At 46.4% G+C, this 27,564-nt stretch overlaps 1 protein-coding gene across 1 annotated transcript in view; it reads left to right on the top strand.

Annotated features, from left to right (window-relative positions):
* Positions 1 to 2,904: 2,904 nt before the first annotated feature.
* The window catches only part of LOC135523360 (kinesin-like protein KIF20B), a 44,013-nt gene continuing 19,353 nt past the window's right edge, over positions 2,905 to 27,564 (top strand). Inside the window, 28 exon segments of the mRNA XM_064949983.1 lie at positions 2,905 to 2,988; positions 3,378 to 3,570; positions 3,719 to 3,734; positions 3,737 to 3,837; positions 4,106 to 4,244; positions 4,488 to 4,672; positions 4,781 to 4,850; positions 5,040 to 5,249; positions 5,415 to 5,526; positions 5,825 to 5,896; positions 6,033 to 6,179; positions 6,387 to 6,819; positions 8,336 to 8,475; positions 8,690 to 8,834; positions 9,051 to 9,210; positions 9,551 to 9,603; positions 9,783 to 9,902; positions 12,896 to 13,049; positions 13,618 to 15,502; positions 15,837 to 15,975; positions 18,867 to 18,977; positions 19,077 to 19,137; positions 21,264 to 21,389; positions 22,678 to 22,808; positions 23,218 to 23,373; positions 23,667 to 23,843; positions 24,297 to 24,455; positions 24,692 to 24,793. Coding sequence (XP_064806055.1) covers positions 3,379 to 3,570; positions 3,719 to 3,734; positions 3,737 to 3,837; positions 4,106 to 4,244; positions 4,488 to 4,672; positions 4,781 to 4,850; positions 5,040 to 5,249; positions 5,415 to 5,526; positions 5,825 to 5,896; positions 6,033 to 6,179; positions 6,387 to 6,819; positions 8,336 to 8,475; positions 8,690 to 8,834; positions 9,051 to 9,210; positions 9,551 to 9,603; positions 9,783 to 9,902; positions 12,896 to 13,049; positions 13,618 to 15,502; positions 15,837 to 15,975; positions 18,867 to 18,977; positions 19,077 to 19,137; positions 21,264 to 21,389; positions 22,678 to 22,808; positions 23,218 to 23,373; positions 23,667 to 23,843; positions 24,297 to 24,455; positions 24,692 to 24,793 — 5,496 coding nt within the window. The 5' untranslated portion in view covers positions 2,905 to 2,988; position 3,378.

Below are 27,564 nucleotides of genomic sequence, written 5' to 3'. Positions count from 1 at the left end.
GAGGGCAATGCAAATAGTCTTGGTAGCCATTTGATTTGGTGTTCAGGAGTCTTATGGCTTGGGGGTAAACGCTGTTTAAGAAGCCTCTTGGACCTAGACTTGGCGTTCCGGTACCGCTTGCCTTGCGGTAGCAAAGAGAACAGTCTATGAGTAGGGTGGATTGAGTCTTGATAATTTTTAGGGCCTTCCTCTGACACCGCCTGGTATAGAGGTTCTGGATGGCAGGAAGCTGGGCCCCAGTGATGTACTGGGTCGTACGCACTACCCTCTGTAGTGCCTTGCAGTCAGAGGCCGAGCAGTTGCCATACCAGGCAGTGATACAACCATGCTCTCGATGGTGCAGCTGTAGAACCTTTTGAGGATCTGAGGACCCATGCCAAATCTTTTCAGTCTCCTGAGGGGGAATAGGCTTTGTCGTGCCCTCTTCACAACTGTCTTGGTGTTTTTGGACCATTATAGTTTGTTGGTGATGTGGACAGCTCTCAACCTGCTCCACTGCAGCCCCGTCGATGAGAATGGGGGCGTGCTCGGTCCTCCTTTTCCTGTAGTCCACAATCAGCTCCTTTGTCTTGATCACATTGAGGGAGAGGTTGTTGTCCTGGCACCACACGGCCAGGTCTCTGACCTTCTCCCTAAGACACTTTCACTTGGTGTTTCCTTTATTTTGGCTGTTACCTGTAGCAGCAGGCTACACAGAGAATGGAACAGCTGTATAGGGGAAACCGCTTGAGTCGCGCAAAAGGGAATATAACATTGCAGATAAAGTTTTGAATGAGACAATTAGTGTGTACAACATCTAAAGGTCTGCATCACTATACTGAGAGCTTTGGTGTTTGTCCGATGGGCATTATGATCTGGTTGCATGCAGCTGTGCACTGTTTATGATTTCTTGGGTTCTGCCAGCTGTGGCCATGTGGTCAGGATTAACCCCAAGGTAAACAATTACTGTACCCTTCATTCTGTGATGTCAGAGATTAAACCCAAGGTAAAACAGCTACTGTATGGTACCCTTCATTCTGTGATGTATAATTTTTCCTCATCATCTCACCCCCAATGAGGGCCTGATTTTACAAATTACAATACTGATTTACACTATATAGGTGGGTGATTTTAACACTAAAATAACCATGTTTCCCCTCTAATCAGGGACTGATATGGGACGATTCCCCTAATCCATTTTCTAAATGAAAAGTAGGGACTTTTTAGGGGACAGGTGGGTGATTCCCCTCTAATCAGGGACTGTCCTGGGACAAACTCTAACTCTGGACCTCACACCAGGTGGATCCACTCTAATCGGGACTGATTTTGACCTTGGGTGATTCCCCTCAATCAGGGCCTGATTTAGACCTGGGACACCAGGTGGGTGATTCCCCTCTAATCAGGGACTGATTTAGACCTGGGACACCAGGTGGGTGATTCCCCTCTAATCAGGGACTGATTTTGACCTGGGACACCAGGTGGGTGATTCCCCTCTAATCAGGGACTGATTTTGACCTGGGACACCAGGTGGGTGATTCCCCTCTAATTAGGGACTGATTTAGACCTGGGACACTAGGTGGGTGATTCCCCTCTAATCAGGGACTGATTTAGACCTGGGACACCAGGTGGGTGATTCCCCTCTAATCAGGGACTGATTTAGACCTGGGATATCAGGTGGGTGATTCCCCTCTAATCAGGGACTGATTTTGACCTGGGACACCAGGTGGGTGATTCCCCTCTAATTAGGGACTGATTTAGACCTGGGATACCCCCTCTAGGGACTGATTTAGACCTGTGATTCCCCTCTAATCAGGGACTGATTTAGACCTGGGACACCAGGTGGGTGCAATGAATTATCAGGTAAAACAGAAAACCAGCAGTCTCCGGGCCTCGTAGGGTTGAATTCCCCTGCTGTAGGGTAGGGCTCTCCAAACCTGTTCCTGGAGAGCTACCCTGCATGTTTTCACTCAACCCCAGTTGTAACTAACCTGATTCAGCTTATCAACCAGCTAATTATTAAAATCAGGTGTAGTAGAGTGTTGGAGTGAAGAGCTACCATCCTGTAGGTTTCAAAGAACAGGGTTGGAACCCAGCTGGTTGAGGGGTTAGTTAGGGATGTCCCAAACCAGGATTCCACAAATGACGGCCTGAGCACTAACTTTTGGTGAATCACTACCACATACATGTAATCTCTCTTTGCATAATCCTAGCTCCCTTTCCTCCTCTCCTTAGCTTTCCTAGAACCATTTCCTCATATCCTTGTGTAACAGTATAACCTTAGACCGTCCCTCTCCCATACCCGGGCGCGAACCAGGGACCCTCCTCACACATCAACAACAGTCACCCACAAAGCATCGTTTACCCATCGCTCCACAAAAGCTGCAGCTCTTGCAGAGCAAGGGGAACCACTACTTCAAGGTCTCAGAGCAAGTGAGTCACCGATTTAAACACTATTTAGCGTGCACCACCGCTAACTAGCTAGCCGTTTCACATCCGTTACACTTGGCCTTCCTAGCTCGTGTTCTTATCTTAATTTCTAGCCTCCTTTCTTTTATCCCTTCCCCCCCATCCTACCCTTTGCTCCAAGCTCTAATTTTTTCTAACACCCTTTCCTTTCCTCCTATTCTAGTTTCCTTTCCTTCTTCACTTCCCTAACTGTATTTTCTCTTCTCCTTCCCTTTCCTAGATCTCAATTCAAGATTGACTTAAAAGGAAAAAATTATATTAAAAAAATAGTGTTGATGCAGAGATTGAAGTCAATCATAGGAACGTGGGCGTATGGATAATATAATATTCAGAAATACATATATATCACACAAAATCACTAGATGCAAAGGTTTGTTTGAAACAGAATCAATATTTGACAGCGTCTTCTATGAGCACTTCCGGTTAAAAACAAATCAGTGAGATCAGTCTCCCGATTGGTCGAATTTAAAAATGAGACCGGGACAGTTTCGGACGACAACAGAAGACGGAATTTCGTTGCGAAACAAGAAAAAGATCTGTCACGTAAGTAGACATTAAAAACCCTAATATCATTTTTTCCCCTAATGATTAGAATATATTTGGGTAAGTTAGTGGTTTGCATGTCTCATCATTATGTAAAAAAAAAAAAAGTTAACACAGCTACCTCGTTAAGTTAACTGTGTTGCCGTGGCAATAGTGGTTTAGCCAACGTTAACTAGCTGTCAGTGTAGTTACCAATTTGTTTCGTTCAAGCCGACAAAACATGTTCTACTCCGCCTGTTTTAGTGCTGTGATCTGCTTACGGTTTATTAATGTCGAAGGTGATTTGTTAGCTAGCGAGTTGCTAATGTGCGTTGGTAACTAACTAACTATAGCCAGTGTTTTTGCTCAACACCCTGTTTCTTTGTCCCCACCACATTATATGACACCAGGATGATAGAATCAGGTTGTCACAGCACATTGGAAAACGCAGAGGAGAGAGAAATTAACGTCGACGACCTGAGGAAAGACCTTTTATCAGAGTTTCACTCACAGGAGTCGTGCCTAGGAGAGAACGAGCACTTGCAGGTGTACCTCCGCATTCGACCGTTCGCATCAATTGAAAGAGAAAATGGCGAATCGCAGGTAATTTGAACACACTGTTCTGGCTTGAAATAGTTTTTTCACAAGAAGCACACACATCAGGTAACAAGAGCCTTTGATAATAACTGTTGACCAAAAGTTTTTTTTAAATTGACCATTGACTTGTTGACCTTTGCTGTACAAATTCAAGGACTGCGTTTCCATTGAGCCCCAGACAAGGTGCTCCTCAAGGCTCCAAGGACTTCCCTCTCAGCAAGGCTTAGTGACAAATCAGTCCCTCAGACAGCTCAACGGTTCCAGTTCTCACAGGTCATTCAGCAGGGCCTGTCAGTGCCATCCAGGGACTATATATATATATATATATATATATTTTATATTTATTTATTTATTATTGCCTGCCAACTAAACCTGACACATTTACAGTAATGTTGATTTTAATGTGTACTGTCCCTGTATAAAACACATTTTAACAAAGTAGAACAAAAACACACAAGAAAATAAATAAATAACCACAATCCTTATAAGGAACAGAAGATGGATCTATCAAACAACACTGTTAATTTATTTTGGTCCTCAGGTGTTGGGGCCAGAAACCTCTCAGAGGGAGATGTTTGATGGCACAGTGAGAAGTCTGGTCAAGGATGTTTTGGAAGGTGGAAATTCTCTGGTTTTCACATATGGAGTCACAAATGCCGGAAAGACATTCACATTTCTAGGTTAGATTTTTCTTTTCTTGCCTTGCAGCTGTTTGTCCTAACATCCTACTTGTACACAAGGACTGGCCTGAGTTCGCTGTTGCACAGATTCACTGTTTGAATGACACTGAAACTCAGTCCTTTTTAAAGTCAAATCATATGTTGACCCTTCAACCCCTGCTCTTTATGGCCAACTCCCAAAAATACACACTAAGACGACATGATTCACACATTAACAAATCTTCAACACCTGTTGTTTTTTAGGTCCAGAGACCAACGCAGGGATCCTCCCCAGGTCTTTGAATGTCATCTTCAACAGCATTGAGGGCCATGTTTACAACCAGATGACCATCAAGCCACAGCGATGCAGAGAGTTCATCAGGCTCACTAAAGACCAGCAGAGTGAAGAGGCCACTAACAAGAGAAATCTCTTCAGGCTCCTCAAGGAGGTACAGGGTTGATTTATTAACCCAAATTCATTTTTTAAGCCATTGCATTACTTAACAAGTTTTTCTTTGTTTTATAATTTATATTATATCATTGCTCTTCCCCCAAAGAGTGATAACCCGACAAGCTCCACCAGCCAGACAAGCTCCACCAGCCAGACAAGCAAGACAACCCTGCAAGGCAAGGAGATTCATCATTTATGTGGTGTTACATCACCATGCATGTTCATGTTTTGCATTTATACATGATTGTCACGTTGCGCGCTCTCTCTCTCTGGTAGTTTGGTGCATCGTTTGTCATCACAATAGACCTCTATCCCAACAAGAGGGTTTGTAAACAGGCTAACCGCGCCACTTGTTTCTCTGACAGGGTCCGCACTAAGTGACATTGAGAGGACTGTGACTGAAGACGCTTTCAGTCTGGTTGTTGACGCACACATCAAGTTCTCAGTCTGGGTGTCCTTCTGTGAAATCTACAACGAGAATATTCACGACTTGCTGGAGCCCGTACCGATCGGGGCCCTGAAGAGATCCACGCTGCGGCTATCACAGGATGTCAAAGGCAACTCCTTTGTAAAAGGTAACAGATGCTTTGGAGTGTAAAACACATATATATAAATATATTGCTGTATAACATGTTCTTTATATATCTGTCCCGGGAATCGGACCCACAATCCTGTTGGAGAAGCACCATGCTCTACCAACTGAGCTGCAAAGGACCAAATGTTCCTGCGTGTAATTTCAGATCTGAAGTGGATACAAGTGAACAATGCGGAGGAAGCCTACAAGGTGATGAAGCTAGGGAAGAAGAACCAGAGCTTTGCCAGCACGAAGCTCAACCTCCTCTCGAGCAGGAGGTATGATCATTTAAAGCACGTCCATTTCCTTTTATCAATTAGTAATTTGAGTGTTTCTTTGAGCTGTTAGTCACTTGCGTGAGCCAAGAAGAACCAGAGCTTTGCCAGCACAAAGCTCAACCTCCTCTCGAGCAGGAGGTATGATCATTTAAAGCACGTCCATTTCCTTTTATCAATTAGTAATTTGAGTGTTTCTTTGAGCCGTTAGTCACTTGCGTGAGCCAAGTTCACACAGTAGAGTAGATTGACCGCTGAGCTCTTGTAAAAAAAAAATAATCTGTTCCGTTCCTATGCTCAGCCACAGCATATTTTCTGTTCGTATCCTGCGGATTGAAGATGCTCGGATTCCTCGCGTTAACTCTGTCAGCGAGTAAGTGAAATGCACATTTCATTCATTCATTTTAAAAAAAAAAAAAATTTTGCACACAATAAATATCTTTTTAAATGAGTCCCGTGCAGTACTTGTGGGTGTCTAAAGGCAAGGCTGTTTTTGTCTTTCTGTTCAGGCTGTCCCTGTGTGACCTGGCTGGGTCAGAGCGGTGTGCTAAAACGCAGAATAAAGGGGAGCGTTTGAAAGAGGCCGGCAACATCAACACTTCGCTGATGACTCTGGGCAAGTGCATCAACGCCTTACGTCAAAGCCAGCAATCCAAGTGAGCCTTGTCTGCATTTTGACATGTGTAAAAGAGTCTACAAAACATTAGGAACGCCTTCCTAATATGGGGGGGGGGTATACGTAATCTTTTAGCTGAATCTTCAACTCATTTCTCAGTGCTCTGAGAAGTGTGTTTTTGTTGTACATCGTCCCTGTCCAAACGTAATAAATACAATTTATTTTCTGACCGGCCCCTTGTTGCTAGGCTACCACAGCACATCCCTTTCAGGGAGAGCAAGCTCACCCACTACCTGCAGGGCTTCTTCTGTGGGCGGGGCAAAGCCTGCATGGTCGTCAACGTCAACCAGTGTGCTTCCATGTACGACGAGACGCTCAGCGTGCTCAAGTTCTCCGCCGTGGCTCAGAAGGTGGTGGTGCTGACCACCAAGACCGTCCCCCATCTCGCCGCCAAGACGTCGGCCCGGGAACTGTCCATGATCGTCGACCACGCAGACAGGAAGAACCTGTTGGGTCGGCGGAGAAGGAGCTCCCTGGTTGGCTGGGAGACCAGTCTGGAGGATGTGCAGGAGGACGTTGGTGACATGGAAGAGGAGAGCAAGGCAGAGGACAGCGTGATTGAGGAGACCATGCAAGGAGTGGACGATGACAAGTTTCTCATCGATAGAGATGCTTATGAGGTAAGGCTCTCCCCCCTAGCTACGAGAGCTGGGTGTTGCCAGTGGTGTCATTACACCAGGCCTCTCGACACCATATTGAGGGATCTCATTACACCAGGCCTCATTACACCATATTGAGGGGCCTCATTACACCAGGCCTCTCGACACCATATTGAGGGATCTCATTACACCAGGCCTCTCGACACCATATTGAGGGATCTCTTACCCCAGGCCTCTCGACACCATATTGAGGGATCTCATTACCCCAGGCACCATTACCCCAGGCCTCACTACACCATATTGAGGGATCTCATTACACCAGGCCTCATTACGCCATATTGAGGGATCTCATTACACCAGGCCTCATTACACCATATTGAGGGATCTCATTACCCCAGGCACCATTACCCCAGGCCTCACTACACCATATTGAGGGATCTCATTACCCCAGGCACCATTACCCCAGGCCTCATTACACCATATTGAGGGATCTCATTACGCCAGACCGAGGGGCCTCATTACGCTATACCTCATAACACCATACTGAGAGACCTCACCGTAACATATTATCACCATACTGAGGTGCCATTACAATATGTATTGCGATTTGGTACTGTTGTTTTCTTGCGTTCTGAACATATTGCTCACCACACGTCTGCTGCAGAGGGACAAGAGTCACGATAACTAGTTTTGATCCGTTGTGGAAATAAGTGCTGAAAACAAATTGGCTCCCTATTTTTAAAAGGTGGAGAACAAGCTATGAAGGAAAAAATATTTTTTGTGCAGGGACAGCCAACTAGCGCAAAAATGTTTTAAATATTTTATTTCACCTTTATTTAACCAGGTAGGCTAGTTGAGAACAAGTTCTCATTTGCAACTGCGACCTGGCCAAGATAAAGCATAGCAGTGTGAACAGACAACACAGAGTTACACATGGAGTAAACAATTAACAAGTCAATAACACAGTAGAAGAAAAAGGGGAGTCTATATACATTGTGTGCAAAAGGCATGAGGAGGTAGGCGAATAATTACAATATTGCAGATTAACACTGGAGTGATAAATGATCAGATGGTCATGTACAGGTAGAGATATTGGTGTGCAAAAGAGCAGAAAAGTAAATAAATAAAAACAGTATGGGGATGAGGTAGGTGAAAATGGGTGGGCTATTTACCAGTAGACTATGTAATAGCGAGATTGTCAAAAAGACCCCAATATATTGTCAAAAATAATATCCGGCTATGTAACCAGATTGATTTGTTCCCCCATCACTACTAACCTCTGTTTCGTAGTCGCCTACATTACCAGGCCGTGATTTGGTTGTTCTGAAATTCGAGGAAGATTCAGGCCTGCTAATAGTCTCGTAAAGAGACCAGAGTTTTGCCTGATCAGGTCACATTGTCAAAACTCTGGTCCCTTTTTATGAATGTAAAGTTCACCCAGAACTAAAGTCTTGTGTAATTTGGTCAGATGCTTTATTTAAAAAAAAAAATATGTGTGTGTGAAGTAAGTATTTTAATGTCTTGTTAACCCTTTCAGAGCCAACTCCTCCAGATGAAGGAGCTCCGGGAACAGCTCCAGAAAGAGCGGTCTGAAAACCTGGCTCTGGAATCCCGGATCCGTGACGAGATCACAAAGGAGTTCTCGGAGCTCTTCTCTGAAATGCAGACCGACTACAAGTGAGCTCTTCGCTGCCTGTTTTGTTTTAAGTAATATTTTTTGTAGGGCTGCTTTTTTAAAATAGTAATAGATTGGATTTATATATTGCTTTTCTATCAAAGGAGGTACTCAAAGCTTTACATTAGTAAGGGGGATTTAAAGGTAAATGTTTTTAAATGCATAAAACTGAACAAGCTGTAGCTATAATAACTTGATTTCTTTGTCTTTTTGAAGGGAACGTCTGGCCAAAGAGAAGGAGATTGTCGAGGAGAGAGCGGAGAGGCGTCTAGAGATCCTGAAGAATCTAGTGAACAAGAACACCAGTCAAGAGGAGCTGGAAAGAACCGATGAAGAACTGGACAGAGCAGAACGAGCCACGGTAATACGGCCAAACTAGACACGTTGGCCGTCAAACAGTGTCAACCTCCATCATATATAGCCTTGTCACTGACTTTGCTAATAACTACTCTATTGAGGAATCACGTACTGACTATGACATGTGCTCTCACCTAGCTATCGTAAGATGAATGTACTGTAAGTCCCTCTGGATAAGAGCTTCTGCTGAATTACTAAACATGTGTATTGTCTCGTGTAGAAGGACAGCTCGTCGTTGGGAGGCATGTTTGACTCCATGTGCAGCGACCTGGCAGGCATAAAGATGGCGGCCGAGACGGCCAAGAAATGTCTGGTGGTCGCCCACCCAAGTAGCGACACCGTCTCCAACCTCTCAGAGCAGCTGCCTGTCAAAACCAATGGTAACCAACTGGCCGGTTGTTTCATTTTAGCACGACACAATGGAATCCATTAAACAAAGACTTGATGATGATGATTTTTGAATGGGGTGTGTAATGTTAAAAACCAAGATGTTACACCCTTTTGGGTCCTCGGGACCAGGATTATTAAACACTGGTGCACTCTATCACATTCACCTTTCAGTAGAACTCAGCAATTACCTGTTAATCAGCAGTTTTCACTAGCCATCAATGACGGAGGCAGACCGGTTAACCTCATTTTACATTTTTTTTCAGTGTCTGTGATGGAACATGCTAGGTTTCCTTCTAGTTGATTAGTCCGTTGTCTTCCGTTGATTTTCAGAACTGGAAAATTATTGCAGACGAGCACCGCAATCAAACGAACAGCTTGACGAGGTACTGTCAAATGCATTTTTTATTTTGGATGGGGTATTTCACAGCAATGTGACTTATTTTGGTTCTTCCTAGTCAATCGTGGACAGACTACGTATACCACATGATGCTGCAGTTCAGGTCTGTGTTAACTGAGAGTTGTACCGACAAACCTTCTTCTTTTTGTGTGTTTTCTCTTGTAGACTCTGGAGTCTCAGGAGCTGAAGTTCTTCGACCTCGTGGAGTTGTGTCATGAGAAGGACGAGATGATCTCCTCGCTTCAGAACACCGTGGACCAGCAGGTCAAAGACACTATCGAGGATGTAAGTTCATTTTAAATGACAAGCTATCAGCCTGTTTCATAGTCCAGTGATTCTCAAGTCTTTTTTTGGGGGGGGGGGACCCCTTTTGTGATCGAAAATTCATCAGGGACCACCCTCATCACATCAAATGTTATTGGTCACATGCACGTGGTTATCTGATGTTATTGGTCACATGCACGTGGTTATCTGATGTTATTGGTCACATGCACGTGGTTAGCTGATGTTATTGGTCACATGCACGTGGTTAGCTGATGTTATTGGTCACATGCACGTGGTTAGCTGATGTTATTGGTCACATGCACGTGGTTAGCTGATGTTATTGGTCACATGCACGTGGTTAGCTGATGTTATTGGTCACATGCACGTGGTTAGCTGATGTTATTGGTCACATGCACGTGGTTAGCTGATGTTATTGGTCACATGCACGTGGTTAGCTGATGTTATTGGTCACATGCACGTGGTTAGCTGATGTTATTGGTCACATGCACGTGGTTAGCTGATGTTATTGGTCACATGCACGTGGTTAGCTGATGTTATTGCGAGTGTAGGGAAATTCTTGTGCTTCTAGTTCTGACAGTGCAGTAATATCTAACAATTCCACCACAACTACCTAAAACACACATCTAGGTAAAGGAATGGAATAAGAATATATAAATATATCGATGAGCAATGTAGAGCGAGATGCAATAGATGGTATGTAATGTACAGTTGAAGTTGAAAGTTTACATACATCTTAGCCAAATACATTTAAACTCGGTTTTTCACAATTCCTGACTTTTAATCCTAGTAACAATTCCTGTTTTAGGTCACTTAGATCACCACTTTGAAATGTCAAAATAATAGTAGAGAATTTATTTATTTCAGCTTTTATTTCTTTCATCACATTCCCTGTGGCTCAGAAGTTTACATACACTCAATTAGCATTGCCTTTAAATTTTTTAACTTGGGTCAAATGTTTTGGGTAGCCTTCAACAAGCTTTCCACAATAAGTTGGGTGAATTTTGGCCCATTCCTCCGAACAGAGCTGGTGTAACTGAGTCAGGTTTGTAGGCCTCCTTGCTCGCACACAATCTTTCAGTTCTGCCCATACATTTTCTATGGGATTGAGGTCAGGGCTTTATGATGGCCACTCCAATACCTTGACTTTGTTGTCCTTAAGCCATTTTGCCACAACTTTGGAAGTATGCTTGGGGTCATTGTCCATTTGGAAGACCCATTTACGACCAAGCTTTAACTTCTTGACTGATGTCTTGAGATGTTGCTTTAATATATCCACATAATTTTCCTGCCTCATGATGCCATCTATTTTGTTGAAGTGCACCAGTCTCTCCTGCAGCAAAGCACCCCCACAACATGATGCTTCCACCCCCGTGCTTCACGGTTGGGATGGTGTTCTTCGGCTTGCAAGCCTCCCCCTTTTTCTCCAAACAAAACGATGGTCATTATGGCCAAACAGTCCTATTTACCTCATCAGACCAGAGTACATTTGTCCAAAATGTACGATCTTTGTCCCCATGTGCAGTTGCAAACCGTAGTCCGGCTTTTTAATGGCGGTTTTGGAGCAGTGGCTTTTTCCTTGCTGAGCGGCCTTTCAGGTTATGTCGATATAGGACTCGTTTTACTGTGGATACAGATACCTTTGTACCTGTTTCCTCCAGCATCTTCACAAGGTCCTTTGCTGTTGTTCTGGGATTGATTTGCACTTTTCGCACAAAAGTCCGTTCATCTCTAGGAGACAGAACACGTCTCCTTCCTGAGCGGTATGACGGCTGCGTGGTCCCATGGTGTTTATACTTGCGAACTATTGTTTGTACAGATGAACGTGGAACCTTCAGGTGTTTAGAAATTGGAAATTACCAGACTTCTGGAAGGTCTACAATGTTTTTCTGGGGTCTTGACAGATTTCTTTTGATTTTCCCCATGAGGTCAAGCAAAGAGGCACTGAGTTTGAAGGTAGGCCTTGAAATACATCCACAGGTACACCTCCAATTAACGCAGGCTAATTGACATTATTTATCAGAAGCTTCTGAAGCCATGACATTTTATGGAATTTTCCAAGCTGGTTAATGGTACAGTCATCTTAGTGTATGTAAACTTCTGACCTACTGGAATTGTGATACAGTGAAATAATCTTTCTGTAAACATTTGTTGGAAAAATGACGTGTCATGCACAGAGTAGATGTCCTAACTGACTTGCCAAAACTATAGTTTGGTAATAAGACATTTGTGGAGTGGTTGAAAAACGAGTGTTAATGACTCCAACCTAAGTGTATGTAAACTTCCCGCTTCAACTGTACATATGAGATGAGTAATGCAAGCTATGTAAATATTGAAGTGACTAACGATCCATTTATTGAAGTGGCCAATGATTTCAAGTTGGTATGTAGGCAGCAGCCTCTTTGTGTTCGTGATGAACATAATTGCATATGAGTTCTGCTATGACTTTTTGCAGTGCATCATGGCTGGACGAACCAAGTCTGACCTTGGGAAGCAACATTTTAAAAGCCCATGTCTTGGCATCTGAGAAATATTGCAATACGACACATTTTGTCACGGGGCACGGAGTTCTAAAAATGTACTGTGGATATCCCTGTGAGCTGCCCAGGCCTGTGTCACTCAGGGTTAAGAATATACATTGTAAATTAATAATATTGTATTATAACCTCTTAACCTGTTCCACGGATGTGTTGTCTAAAACTGTGTTTAATCTCTTAGTAGTAGTCATTAACGATGTATTGTATTTTGAAATCTGACCACCTGCGGTACCTAGCCGACCCCACTATGAGTACCCCTGGCACACTCTGTATTTGACAATACCTCTCCCATTCTTTTTAAATAGCTCACTGGTGCCAATTTACCATCCAAATGTCACCTTTTTTTTTTAAATAAATGCTCATATCCAGAACGTGACCCATTTTTTAATTTTTTTTTATTCCAGCTTGAGTTGGCCATGTTAGATGTTTTAACACTGTTGTTGGGGGTTTCCTTGTCAGAAGACTACATTCGACAGCATCAAGGACGAGCTCTGGCGTCTGAAGAGCAGCTGCACTTGCTCCGGAGGGGAGAAGCGCAGCTCTCGCACAGAGAGCCGCAAACGGCTGGTGGACCTACAGCCGGACCTGGAGGAACAGCCCCCTCGCAAGAAAGGTATGGGTTCGGCTCCGAGCACTGCCGGGATGTCCCTCCCACCGTTTGTTGGGGGGGGGGGTGTAATGCCGGAGGTCGCAAAAACATCCGCTCTAAAAGGCGACTGTCTGCGCTCAAGAAATACTGCTGCCTCAGACTTCCTTATGTATAAATGCTTCTATTCGCCGTGGTTGTCGTTTTCTGTACTCAGACATTAAATAACGATAATAATAACAACTGTGGAAGGTATTATTGAGGTGTCACATTAGAGACACCATGTTCTGAGAAATTATCTTCACTAAGATGGGCTTAGAAATGTTTATTTTTCCTTATCAATTGCTGACCAAAATTGCAATGTGTCCAGTTGTTTGCTGTTTAGCAAACCTCTAGCCCTAATCCCATTCCACTGGCTGAAGCTTAAGGACAGAACACCAGATTCATTCAGTTATATACTGTTAAGCATTCCATTAACCTAAACTAACTTCCCACCATACAGCCGACGATTCTATTATAATATACTTTGTTTGCAATGCCTTTTTTAAATATTTTTTTTTAGAAATGACTCATCAGATGTCCTGTTCTTTGTTAGGATTCCATGGGGAGGGTAGTGGAGAGGAAGAGGAGAAGATGGACAGCTTGCGCTGGGAGCAGGAAGTGAAATCCTCAGGAGTGGCGCGACTAGTAGAGACTCTGCCGCTTGATCAGGTAGCACACGGAGAGGGTGACTGGAAAGTGCAGGAGAAGAATATCTCCTGTATGGAGGAACATGAGCTGAAAGCTGAGCTGGAGGCGCAGACGCGTGCTCGCGAGGAGGCCCTGTCCGCGGTGGTGGAGGAGGCGGAGGCGTGGAGGGAGAATGCCAGGCTGCTCCAGGAACAGGGAGACTTGCAGCGGGAGATGAGCATACTCCGAGGGGAATCCCAGGATCTAACTGGGAAGCTGCAGGCCATGGAGAGGGAGGTCAATCTGCAGACAGCCAGAGCAGAAAAAGCTGCAGAGGACCGACAGGCCACGCATGACCACGAGCTCAGAGAGAGAACTGCCCTCATTGACTCCCTGAAACAGGAAGTGGCACGCCTAGGACAGGAAGTCGTGGCCTCTCAAGCTGCGTCGGGAGTACAAAGGGACAGCAGGCTTCTCAGAGACAAGATGGCGGAACTGAAGAGGGAATGTTCAGAGGCCCTGGAGGAGAGGCTCCTGCTGAAAGAGAAACTGGCCCAACAGCAGATCTCAGAACAGGAGTTGGGGGAGCTGAAAGAGAAACTGGCCCAACAGCAGATCATAGAACAGGAGCTTAAAGAGAAACTGGCCCAACAGCAGATCATAGAACAGGAGCTGAAAGAGAAACTGGCCCAACAGCAGAAAGAGAAACTGGCCCAACAGCAGATCTCAGAACAGGAGTTGGGGGAGCTGAAAGAGAAACTGGCCCAACAGCAGATCTCAGAACAGGAGTTGGGGGAACTGAAAGAGAAACTGGCCCAACAGCAGATCTCAGAACAGGAGTTGGGGGAACTGAAAGAGAAACTGGCCCAACAGCAGATCTCAGAACAGGAGTTGGGGGAGCTGAAAGAGAAACTGGCCCAACAGCAGAAAGAGAAACTGGCCCAACAGCAGATCTCAGAACAGGAGTTGGGGGAGCTGAAAGAGAAACTGGCCCAACAGCAGAAAGAGAAACTGGCCCAACAGCAGATCTCAGACCAGGAGTTGGGGGAGCTGAAAGAGAAACTGGCCCAACAGCAGATCTCAGAACAGGAGTTGGGGGAGCTGAAAGAGAAACTGGCCCAACAGCAGATCTCAGACCAGGAGTTGGGGGAACTGAAAGAGAAACTGGCCCAACAGCAGATCTCAGAACAGGAGTTGGGGGAACTGAAAGAGAAACTGGCCCAACAGCAGATCTCAGAACAGGAGTTGGGGGAACTGAAAGAGAAACTGGCCCAACAGCAGATCTCAGAACAGGAGTTGGGGGAGCTGAAAGAGAAACTGGCCCAACAGCAGATCATAGAACAGGAGCTGAAAGAGAAACTGGCCCAACAGGAACTGACCTTGGAGCAGCTTAAGGTGGAAATGGAGGCTAAAGAAGAGGCCCACATTGACAGCAAAAACTCTGTAGCTGAGGGGCTGAGGAAACTAAACTCTGATCTGGAGGTTGAGGTTGCGACCTTGAAGGGAAAGATGGCCTATCTGGAGGAAGAGGAGCGCACCCGCCAAACCGAGAGGGAGGTGGCTGTAACCGTGTCCCAAACGGAGAGAGTGACAGAGTTGGAGAAGATACTGTTCGACAAGGAGGCGGAGGTGTCGGGCCTGCAGAGGAGCCTGAGGGAGGCACAGGAGAGGTTGGAGGATGAGGAGACCGCTGCGGTGCAGGAGGCTCGTAGGAGGGAGGTGGAGAGGAGGAGGGAGCTGCTGGCTGTGGCTGAAGAGGCCATCGCTCAGAAGGACGCTGAGCTGAAGAAGAGAGCCCAGGACATCACCAGGTTAGTGGGCTGGCTGGCATCATTCACTCTGACTAGTGGGGAGGCCTACGGGCCAATCCCAAATCATCCTCTAAACCCTATGCACGTGTGGAGATCTGAGAGGATATGATTGGTGTAGGCTAGGTGGAACTGTCACAGTACCGCCAATCAGAGGGCAAGGTGCAGCTATTCCAAGATTGATTACACGTGTCTTCTCAGATCTCTACAAGTGTACAGGGCACCGGGTTTAGGGGTTGTTTTGATTTCTTTATTTTCCCTGCTCATCCCGACTGCTAAACCTCTCTCTCTAATATAGCGGTGTTTTTAAATTAATCTCATGTGTTTGTGACCACAGATTGAAGGAGACCATTAAACTTGACTCGGACAAAGTGAAGAGTTTGAGCCTGGACCTTGAGAGGAAAGACGAAGACGTTTCTGATCTCAAAGAGAAGCTGTCCGACTCTAAAAAACAGATACAGCAAGTTCAAAAGGAGGTAAAGGCTGTAAAGAGTTATATTTACATTGTGGCGGCAGCGTAGCCTAGTGGCTAGAGCGTAGAGGCGGCAGCGTGGCCTAGTGGCTAGAGCGTGGAGGCGGCAGCGTGGCCTAGTGGCTAGAGCGTGGAGGCGGCGGCGTGGCCTAGTGGCTAGAGCGTGGAGGCGGCGGCGTAGCCTAGTGGCTAGAGCGTGGAGGCGGCAGCGTAGCCCAGTGGCCAGAGCGTGGAGGCGGCAGCGTAGCCCAGTGGCCAGAGCGTGGGGGCGGCAGCGTAGCCCAGTGGCCAGAGCGTGGGGGCGGCAGCGTAGCCCAGTGGCCAGAGCGTGGGGGCGGCAGCGTGGCCCAGTGGCCAGAGCGTGGGGGCGGCAGCGTGGCCCAGTGGCCAGAGCGTGGGGGCGGCAGCGTAGCCCAGTGGCCAGAGCGTGGGGGCGGCAGCGTAGCCCAGTGGCCAGAGCGTGGGGGCGGCAGCGTAGCCCAGTGGCCAGAGCGTGGGGGCGGCAGCGTAGCCCAGTGGCCAGAGCGTGGGGGCGGCAGCGTAGCCCAGTGGCTAGAGCGTGGGGGCGGCAGCGTAGCCCAGTGGCTAGAGCATTGGACTAGTAACCGAAAGGTTGCAAGTTCAAACCCCTGAGCTGACAAGGTACAAAATCTGTCGTTCTGCCCCTGAACAGGCAGTTAACCCACTGTTCCTTGGCCGTCATTGAAAATAAGAATTTGTTCTTAACTGACTTGCCTAGTTAAATAAAGATAAAATAAATAAAAAACGAGTGAGCAATATACAGTATATACACACACAAGTATGTGGACACCTGCTCGTCAAACATCTCATTCCAAAATCACGGCCATTCAATATGGAGTTGCCCCCCCCCCCCCTCCTTGCTGCTATAACAGCCTCCACTCTTTTGGGAAGGCTTTCCATTAGATGTTGGAACATTGCTGCTATAACAGCCTCCACTCTTTTGGGAAGGCTTTCCATTAGATGTTGGAACATTGCTGCTATAACAGCCTCCACTCTTTTGGGAAGGCTTTCCACTAGATGTTGGAACATTGCTGCTATAACAGCCTCCACTCTTCTGGGAAGGCTTTCCACTAGATGTTGGAACATTGCTGCTATAACAGCCTCCACTCTTTTGGGAAGGCTTTCCACTAGATGTTGGAACATTGCTGCAGGGACTCGCGTCCTTTCAGCCACAAGCATTCATGAGGTCAGGCACTGATGTTGGGCGGTTAGACCTGGCTTGCAGTCGGGTCTAGATCAGGGTTGAGATCAGGGCTCTGCAGGCCAGTCAAGTTATTCCACATCGAACTTGACAAACTATTTCTGTATGGACCTTGCTTTGTGTTTGGGGGCATTGTCTTGATGAACCAGGAAAGAGCCTTCCCCAAACTGCTGCCACGTAGTTGGAGGCACAGAATCATCTAGAATGTCATGGCATGTTGTAGCGTTAAGATTTCCCTTTTATTGGAACTAAATGGGCCTGAACTTTGAAAAAACAGCCCCAGACCATCATTCCTCATCCACCAAACTTTACAGTTGGCACTATGCATTCGGGCAGGTACTGTTCTCCTGGTTACCTCCAAACCCAGATTTGTCCATCAGACTGCCAGATGGTGAAGCGTGATTCATCACTCCAGAGAATGCCTTTCCACTGCTCCAGAGTCCAATGGTGGTGAGCTTTATACCACTTCAGCCAACGCTTGGCATTGCGCATGGTGATCTTAGGCTTGTGTGCCGCTGCTAGGCCATGGAAACCCATTTCATGAAGCTCCCGACGAACGGTTCTTGTGCTGACGTTGCTTCTAGAAGTAGTTTGAAACTCGGTAGTGAGGTTTGCAACCGAGGGCAGACTTTTTTTTTTAACGTTTTACGCGCCTCAGCACTCTGTGTTCCCGTTTCTGTGAGCTTGTGTGGCCTACCACTTCTTGACTGAGCCGTTGTTGCTCCTAGACGTTGTCACTTCATAATAACAGCACTTTAAAAAAAAGTTCTTAGGTTCTAATTCTGAGTAACACTCAACAGACATTATGAAAGCTTAACCATGTTTAATTCTGCCCAGAGTGTCAATACAGCTACATTAGACAAGGACATTTTCACACTTATTTTTAACCAAGGACATTTTCACACTGATATTTAACCAATTACATTTTCACACTGATATTTAACCCTTCCTCATAGTCCCTCCTTCACATCTGTACAAACATCATTCCTTATTGCTAGGCAGGACACTAAGTGATACGGGCCATGAACTTTTATTTCTCCCTTTAGATGACCTGACCTAACCCCCCCCCTCCATCACTAATCCATGGCTCTCTCCCCTAATCAATGTCTGCCACATTTAATCAATCCACTGCACTCAACTCATTCCAAGTTTAATTGCACACACTTATATACCTTCCTCCTATAACCATTCTGGTGTAGACCCTCTAAACCTCGGCCCCCTCCCTCAGTGACATGAAGAAGTACATTGCTTTTTCTCAGAACCCAACACAGTTGACCGGGGGCAGCTCGAGCAGGGCAGAAATTTGACAAACTGACTTGTTGGCAAGGTGGCATCCTATGACGGTGCTGTGTTGAAAGTCACTGAGCTCTTCAGTAAGGCCATTCTACTGCCAATGTTTGTCTATGGAGATTGCATGGTTGTGTGCTTGATTTTTTTTAAATTATTTTTTTATACACTTGTCAGCAATGAGTGTGGCTGAAATGGCAAAAATCCACTCATTTGAACGGGTGTCCACATACTTTTGTAATGTAGTTGGTGAATAATTCTACACACAGTCACTATTTTAATAACATATTAAACACTAGTAATACAATGTGAATAACGCATTAAACACTTAATAAGGTATTGAAGACTTGATAACGTGTGTGCCCATTTTGTTATCCCTACCCAAGATCATCTTGGAGAAATCTCTCAAACTGAAACTGCTGGACTTGGAGAAAGTGAGGAAACAGCAGCAGGCAGAATTGGCCAACAAAGACCGGACCATACAACAACTGAAATCTGTATGTTGTGTACTCTCTGGGTTATTTTCATTCTAACAAAGAGAAATATATATTTTTATATATATGCCCTTGTTGTTGACCAGCTCTTCCTCTATCCAGGAACGTTCTGCTGACTCGAAGTCTGAGGAGAACCTAAAGCTGTATCAGAACGCCTGCAAAGGTACCCATTGCTCCGTACTGTTCTACCCTGTGTGTCTGTCTTCCATACATCAGTCTGTGTTTCTGTGTTCTGTCTTCCTCTACTACTTAGTAAAACAGTGGATTAATCACACTATAGACACTTTAGAACACACTGTTCTAAAAAATGTATTCCGTTTAGCAGCAAATATCAACATATGAGACTCGCGCATACTGGGGACGCGGCGCCACTCGCGCATACTGGGGACGCGGCGCCACTCGCGCATACTGGGGACGCGGCGCCACTCGCGCATACTGGGGACGCGGCGCCACTCGCGCATACTGGGGACAGGGCGCCACTCGCGCATACTGGGGACGCGGCGCCGCTCGCGCATACTGGGGACGCGGCGCCACTCGCGCATACTGGGGACGCGGCGCCACTCGCGCATACTGGGGATAGGGCGCCACTCGCGCATACTGGGACGCGGCGCCACTATACTGGGGACAGGGCGCCACTCGCGCATACTGGGGACAGGGCGCCACTCGCGCATACTGGGGACAGGGCGCCACTCGCGCATACTGGGGACGGGCGCCGCTCGCGCATACTGGGGACGCGGCGCCACTCGCGCATACTGGGGATAGGGCGCCACTCGCGCATACTGGGGACGCGGCGCCACTCGCGCATACTGGGGACAGGGCGCCACTCGCGCATACTGGGGACAGGGCGCCACTCGCGCATACTGGGGACAGGGCGCCACTCGCGCATACTGGGGACAGGGCGCCACTCGCGGGGACGCGGCGCCACTCGCGCATACTGGGGACAGGGCGCCACTCGCGCATACTGGGGACAGGGCGCCACTCGCGCATACTGGGGACAGGGCGCCACTCGCGCATACTGGGGACGCGGCGCCACTCGCGCATACTGGGGACGCGGCGCCACTCGCGCATACTGGGGACGCGGCGCCACTCGCGCATACTGGGGACAGGGCGCCACTCGCGCATACTGGGGACAGGGCGCCACTCGCGCATACTGGGGACGCGGCGCCACTCGCGCATACTGGGGACAGGGCGCCACTCGCGCATACTGGGGACAGGGCGCCACTCGCGCATACTGGGGACAGGGCGCCACTCGCGCATACTGGGGACGTACTGGGGACAGGGCGCCACTTGGGGACAGGGCGCCACTGCGCATACTGGGGACGCGGCGCCACTCGCGCATACTGGGGACAGGGCGCCACTAAAAGGGCGCCACTGTACTGGGGACAGGGCGCCACTCGCGCATACTGGGGACGCGGCGCCGCTCGCGCATACTGGGGACAGGGCGCCACTCGCGCATACTGGGGACAGGGCGCCACTCGCGCATACTGGGGACAGGGCGCCACTCGCGCATACTGGGGACGCGGCGCGCTCGCGCATACTGGGGACAGGGCGCCACTTACTGGGGACAGGGCGCCACTCGCGCATACTGAGGACGCGGCGCCACTCGCGCATACTGGGGACGCGGCGCCACTCGCGCATACTGGGGACGCGGCGCCACTCGCGCATACTGGGGACGTGGCATTTAATGCAGTGTGTCGTCGTCCCCCCGGACAAACTCGCCTGATTCATCTCATTGAGGGCTTGATGATGATTAGTTGACAAATTGAATCAGGTGTGTCTATCCGGGGTTAGAATAAAATGTGTACTGTTTGGGAGTACTGGAGTTGGGAAACACTGATTTATTGTGCAGTTGCGTGTTTTCCTGTCGTTTGTTTTTGGTACAGACGTTCCCCTTTTCTGATTATTAGACACACATGGATCTGAAAAGGTGCTCTTCCTCCATTAGCATCCGTTAGCATCCAGAGAATTATATCCGTTAGCATCCAGAGAATTATATTACTGTAGATGATGTCAAAATGAGTTTGACATCCTGGCATTTTTAAAGCATTACTTTCTAAGTTTCAAAATTGCACATACTAGAGAACGTTCTATTTCCACATAACCAAAATGGCCATTCTTTAGAATGCAAGTACAAGTATTGGAACACGGTCATAGTGTTGACAACACACGGTAGTTCAGGTATTGTGACACAGCCGTAGTGTTTTGACAGTACATACGGTAGTCTATTCCCATATGCTCTTCTCTGTGTGTCTCTGTCTTGTATTCATGGGGTTCGTTGTGCTTCCTCAGACCTTCAGGCTAAGGAGCGATTGATTGAGGACATGCGTCTGGCTCTGACTGAGCAGGAGGACACCCAGACCCAACAGGAGCAGGTGCTGGAGGCCAAACTGGAAGAGATTGACGCCCTCACAGAAGGTGGGATTATCAAATCACTATTTAAAGTGCATTTAAACACGTGTCAATACACTTAACAAAACAAATATATATATTAAAAATGAATAATGACAATCTAATATTTAAATATAGCTGAAAACACAAGCAGCAATGAACGGGGTTCACAGGATGACAAAGGAAACAAGATCAGTCTTTATGTGTTATCAATGAAAGCATTGCCATATTAATAACAAATGTAATGAGTAAATACAAAATCTGGAGTGTATCTGAAGTTCATGAGGAGAAACTGATTGTAGCTGATTTTGAGAACTAATGATACATTGTGCAAAGAATAAGTTGTTAGACATTTCCTGTGTTCAGTGTAGTTTATTTTAGGGATGTCCGTGATAGCAATGACGTGTTTTCAAATTGATAGGCCACTGGAGTGGATTTACAGTGGTTTAAAATGGACACTTAAAATCTGATTTTTATTTATCAGTAACTCAGCCATCTTTTGACCAATCCCTTAGCATTTCTCTGAACCATGGGCCAACATTCCAAATTTGGTGTCTGAAGATTTGAAGTATTTTTAGCATATTAGCTAATATGCATCTACTTGTATTGTGTGCCAATCTTTGAATGCATCAGTTATTTTCGCAAACTCTTTCGGGAGTATTGTTAGGAGTGAATTTAACTTCTTCTTTTTTTTTTTTTTTTGTCCATGAGAAGATTTTTTTTTTAAATGTATTTTTTTGCAGTAGAGTTGCATAGTCAAATGTAAATAGTTTCCTAAAGATATCAATGGCAAACTTAACACTGAACAGTTTCATAGGCCATTGTTGAGTGGTACAAAGGATTTAAATGGACACGTAAAATCAAATTTCCTGATATATATATATATATATATTTTTTTTTTTGTATCAGTAACTCGGCCATCTCTTAACCAATCCCTTAGTTTGAGAAAAGCTAAGTTAAGAGACGTACAATGAGCCTACATACCGAGATGTCCAAGGTGGAGGAAAACAACCTATCCTGATGGACCTTATGGGCCCTTGAGACACATTTGTTCAGTGTGAGGAAAGACGTTAACATACAAAGTTTCAAGTCGCTAGGTCAAATGGTGGCGGAGATATAAGCATTTAATAAGTGAGACCCCTTATAACATCGTCACCTATACTGGCCAATCAGTGCCATTATTTTGACCTCCTGACCTCTTTGTTTGTTTACAGGTTGGCTGTGAACCCCTAAAAAAATACGTATTTTTCCATTTCAGATTTCTTTTATATTTGGTGACAGACAGTACTCAAGTGTTTGTTGTTGTCATTTTCAGAGGTGGAGAAAGTGAAAGGGCTGTTACGCTACCAGGACAATAGAAAAGACACTGCGGCCCTGAGAGACGGCCAATCGGACGAAGCCGAATTAGCCAAACAGGAAGCCGTTCAGGCTCAAGTGACCTTGAAGGTGGGCGTCTACATATTTAGTTGATAATGCACGTTCTGTCCCGTCTTTTGTTTTAGATTGGATTAATCGTAATGTTTTGTACGTGTTTTTCCTCCAAGTAATCATATGAGTTAGCGCTGGGATTGTAAAAACTAAAAAATGGACCGTGACGACTGAACATACCTGTTATCGAGGACGTCTTTACTGATCTCGATAATTACGATAAATAGTCGACAGCCTTCGAAATGTGATGTTTGACGTGAAATAAGTCTGCTAGTGTGGCTGGGTGGTAACGGGACAAATGCTAAAACGTTCAAACTAGAAGTAGGAGTTTTTAAGGGTCATGTAAAAAGTAATTGAGCGGCACGTTGTTAGAAATGAATCATTATTGCGTATTTGTGTGTGTGTGTGTGTGTGTGTGTGTTTCTAGCTGTGCACTGAGAAGCACCAGGCTGACAGGAGGAAGTGGCTCGAGGAGAAGATGGTTCTGATCCGGCAGGCCAAGGAGGCCGAGGACAAGAGGAACCAGGAGATGAGGAAGTTCGCAGACGGCCGTGAGCGACACGCCAAACAGCAAACCCAAGTGGTAATAGAACTTCCTGTAGAAATGACCCCTTAGAACCTCACCTCTGGGGACGACCCCCCCGCCTTCCCGTGGATTTGAACTATTCCACAACATTTACACCTGATTTCAACTTGTCAGCTAATCATCGAGCACTTAAATAGGTGAATCAAGTGGGCTTCAACAAAATGGTGAAACGTCTAGGGGTCCCCGAGGAGAGGTTTTAAAACCACTACCCTTGAGTTCAGTCGTTTGTTAACGGCGCCTGCTAAGAAACCCCTCTGTCTGCCTGTCTGTCTGTCTGTCTGACCCTGTAGGAAGATCTCGTGGCCCAGCTCGGTGAGAAGGAGCAGGACCTAGTGAAGTGGAGGAAAGAGAGGGACTCCCTGGTGACCGCTCTGGAAGTCCAGCTAACCAAACTCCTCTCCAACATCGCAGACAAGGATGAACAGATAGCCAGTCTCCGCGGCAACGCCACCTCTCAGCCAGCAGGGGTCAGTTCAAGCACACGCATGATGGGACTGTTAGGTTGGTTGGGGCTGTCGGAGAATGTTCTCATTTGGGATGGTACATATTAGCACTATTAAGGTTGAATGCAGGGTTGTTGGTCATTTTCCATTTTAACTTTGCATACAGAAGAAGTGATTTGGAGTTTAGAAAACCCTTTTTATTTATTTTTTAAATAGTTGGCACTGATTTTTATGCACATTGAGTGTGGAAAAAGCTCTCTACAAAGGTATTGTTACTGTAGGTTAATTTATTATCTATCATTTTGAAATGGAATTGTTTCAAACTCTGGATGGGGCACAGTTCACATTCCATTACGTTTTGTGGTACCTTAACAGCACGAAAATGAACACAACTTTGTACCACGAGGCTGAATGGGAGTTAATTGGTCCATTATATCCTAATGGGTGGTTGTGTTGGTGGTGTTTGTCCTTCCTCAGAGGCACCATGGCCAGGTGGAGGTAGAGGAGCTGCAGAGCATTCTGTCTGAGAGAGACGCTGAGATCCTGAAGCTGAAGGAACAACTGAAAGCTGTAGCCAAAGCAAGTGGCAACGTCTCATCCGCGCCTCCCACTAAGCCCAGAGAGACCGCCACTCTGGTGAGAGAGCCGTCTCCTTTATGACAAATACAAGTGTATGGGTCACGTGTACAGGATTCAGGGTGTAAAATGCTTTACTTGCGAGCTCTCTACAGTACACATTGAATAAAGTTATATTTATGCTAATCTCCCATCTATATTTTGTAAGTTGGTCTTGTTGATACAAAGGATCTCTCTGTCTCTCTCTGTCTCTGTCTGTCTCTCTCTGTCTCTCTCTGTCTCACTCACACTCACAGACTAAAGCAGAGGAGTGCCCTCCCAAAGTCAGTGAGAGAACTCTCCACGACGACAACAGTGAACTAGTACATGGAGTGAAGACTGAGAAGAGGACCAGTCAGGTAAACGGTTGTCTCTCTAGACATGAGGGTTTCCTCCCCACAGTGTTTCCCTCAACACGTCTGTCTGTACGTAACAGAAGGTCAGTTTGGCATAGAGGGCGGATTAGAGGAAGTACGTTATCGCCTTATCTGGCCTGTTGCCCACCCCACCCCACCCCAGAATGGTAGTTATCAAGATGAAGAGATCACTGAAGAGTGCATTTCTCAAGTTTAGTCTAGCTTGCATCAACTATCTTCACTAAAAACCAGTGCGACGGTTTAGCCTGCAAAAATTTTCTTTTTTTTTTTCTCTCGACTCGCTATGTTTTGTCATGTCTGCCTTGTGATTGGTTGGGAGTAGCTGCAGTTGTCTTGGGTCAGGTTTCCGGAGGTAATCGTGGACATCAGACAGAGCAGACAGCCAGAGATGGTGCTGAGGTGAAGGTTAACGAATGGACACAAGGTTATGTGAGCTATTGAATCAATCCAATATGGTAGGCCAGGAGACACTCCGAGTAAAAGCTTTTCAGTTCTAAAACATATTCTCTAAAGATATTGGCCTCATTCTGGTCCACGCTCATTTTCTGAAGTGTGTTTTCTTCTATTTTTCATGTGTCAATTTTAAACACTTCTGGACGAAGAGCTGTTTCGGAGCCAAATTAACCTCTCTTTTAGGTGAACGGAGCCAAATGATGATGCTCACCAAAAAGCCTTGGCGAGTCCATGGCTAGTTCCACAGCTACGGTAGTCATGGGAGAGTGCAGTGATTTTTAAGAACCATCTTCACTCCGATGGAGAAAAATGTACACTGCTCAAAAAAATAAAGGGAACACTAAAATAACACATCCTAGATCTGAATGAATGAAATATTCTTATTAAATACTTTTTTCTTTGCATAGTTGTGCTGACAACAAAATCACACAAATGATCAGTGGAAATCAAATTTATCAACCCATGGAGGTCTGGATTTGGAGTCACACTCAAAATTAAAGTGGAAAACCACACTACAGGCTGATCCAACTTTGATGTAGTGTCCTTAAAACAAGTCAAAATGAGGCTCAGTAGTGTGTGTGGCCTCCACGTGCCTGTATGACCTCCCTACAACGCCTGGGCATGCTCATGATGAGGTGGCGGATGGTCTCCAGAGGGATCTCCTCCCAGACCTGGACTAAAGCATCCGCCAACTCCTGGACAGTCTGTGGTGCAACGTGGCGTTGGTGGATGGAGCGAGACATGACTTTCCAGATGTGCTCAATTGGATTCAGGTCTGGGGAACGGGTGGGCCAGTCCATAGCATCAATGCCTTCACCTTGCAGGAACTGCTGACACGCTCCAGCCACATGATGTCTAGCATTGTCTTGCATTAGGAGGAACCCAGGGCCAACCGCAACAGCATATGGTCTCACAAGGAGTCTGAGGATCTCATCTCGGCGTCTCCAGACTGTCACGTCTGTCACTTGTGCTCAGTGTGAACCTGCTTTCATCTGTGAAGAGCACAGGGCGCCAGTGGCGAATTTGCCAATCTTGGTGTTCTCTGGCAAATGCCAAACGTCCTGCACGGTGTTGGGCTGTAAGCACAACCCCCACCTGTGGACGTCGGGCCCTCATACCACCCTCATGGAGTCTGTTTCTGTCTGTTTCTGACTGTTTGAGCAGACACATGCACATTTGTGGCCTGCTGGAGGTAATTTTGCAGGGCTCTGGCAGTGCTCCTCCTGCTCCTCCTTGCACAAAGGCGGAGGTAGCGGTCCTGCTGCTAGGTTGTTGCCCTCGTACGGCCTCCTCCACATCTCCTGATGTACTGGCCTGTCTCCTGGTAGCGCCTCCATGCTCTGGACACTATGCTGACAGACAGAGCAAACCTTCTTGCCACAGCTCGCATTGATGTGCCATCCTGGATGAGCTGCACTACCTGAGCCACTTGTGTGGGTTGTAGACTCCGTCTCATGCTACCACTAGAGTGAAAGCACCGCCAGCATTCAAAAGTGACCAAAACATCAGCCAGGAAGTATAGGAACTGAGAAGTGGTCTGTGGTTACCACCTGCAGAACCACTCCTTTATTGGGGGGGTCTTGCTAATTGCCTATAATTTCCACCTGTTGTCTATTTCATTTGCACAACAGCATGTGAAATGTATTGTCAATCAGTGTTGCTTCCTAAGTGGACAGTTTGATTTCACAGAAGTGTGATTGACTTGGAGTTACATTGTGTTGTTTAAGTGTTCCCTTTATGTTTTTGAGCAGTGTATTTAAAAAAAAATAGTTCCATGATTTTGTAGTAGAGATGGCTTCTGGCAACGAGTGTCGCTTTAGAATCTGTCAGAACATCATGCTGAAGGATAACCCAACTGACTAGTAGGTTAACCCAACTGACTAGTAGGTTAACCCAACTGACTAGTAGGTTAACCCAACTGACTAGTAGGTTAACCCAACTGACTAGTAGGATAACCCAACTGACTAGTAGGATAACCCAACTGACTAGTAGGTTAACCCAACTGACTAGTTAACCCAACTGACTTAACCCAACTGACTAGTAGGATAACCCAACTGACTAGTAGGTTAACCCAACTGACTAGTAGGTTAACCCAACTGACTAGTAGGTTAACCCAACTGACTAGTAGGTTAACCCAACTGACTAGACGCTCCTGAAGGTTAAAGTAATCCTTCTCACCCCCCCCCCCCCTTAAATGATTTAGATGCATTATTGTAAAGTGGCTGTTCCACTGGATGTCAGAAGGTGAATTCACCAATTTGTAAGTCGCTCTGGATAAGAGCGTCTGCTAAATGACTAAA

Source organism: Oncorhynchus masou, chromosome 31 (genome assembly GCF_036934945.1).
Source record: "Oncorhynchus masou masou isolate Uvic2021 chromosome 31, UVic_Omas_1.1, whole genome shotgun sequence".
Lineage (NCBI taxonomy): Eukaryota > Metazoa > Chordata > Actinopteri > Salmoniformes > Salmonidae > Oncorhynchus > Oncorhynchus masou.
The sequence above is the reverse complement of the archived record's forward strand: the minus strand, read 5'-3'. Positions and strand labels throughout refer to the sequence as shown.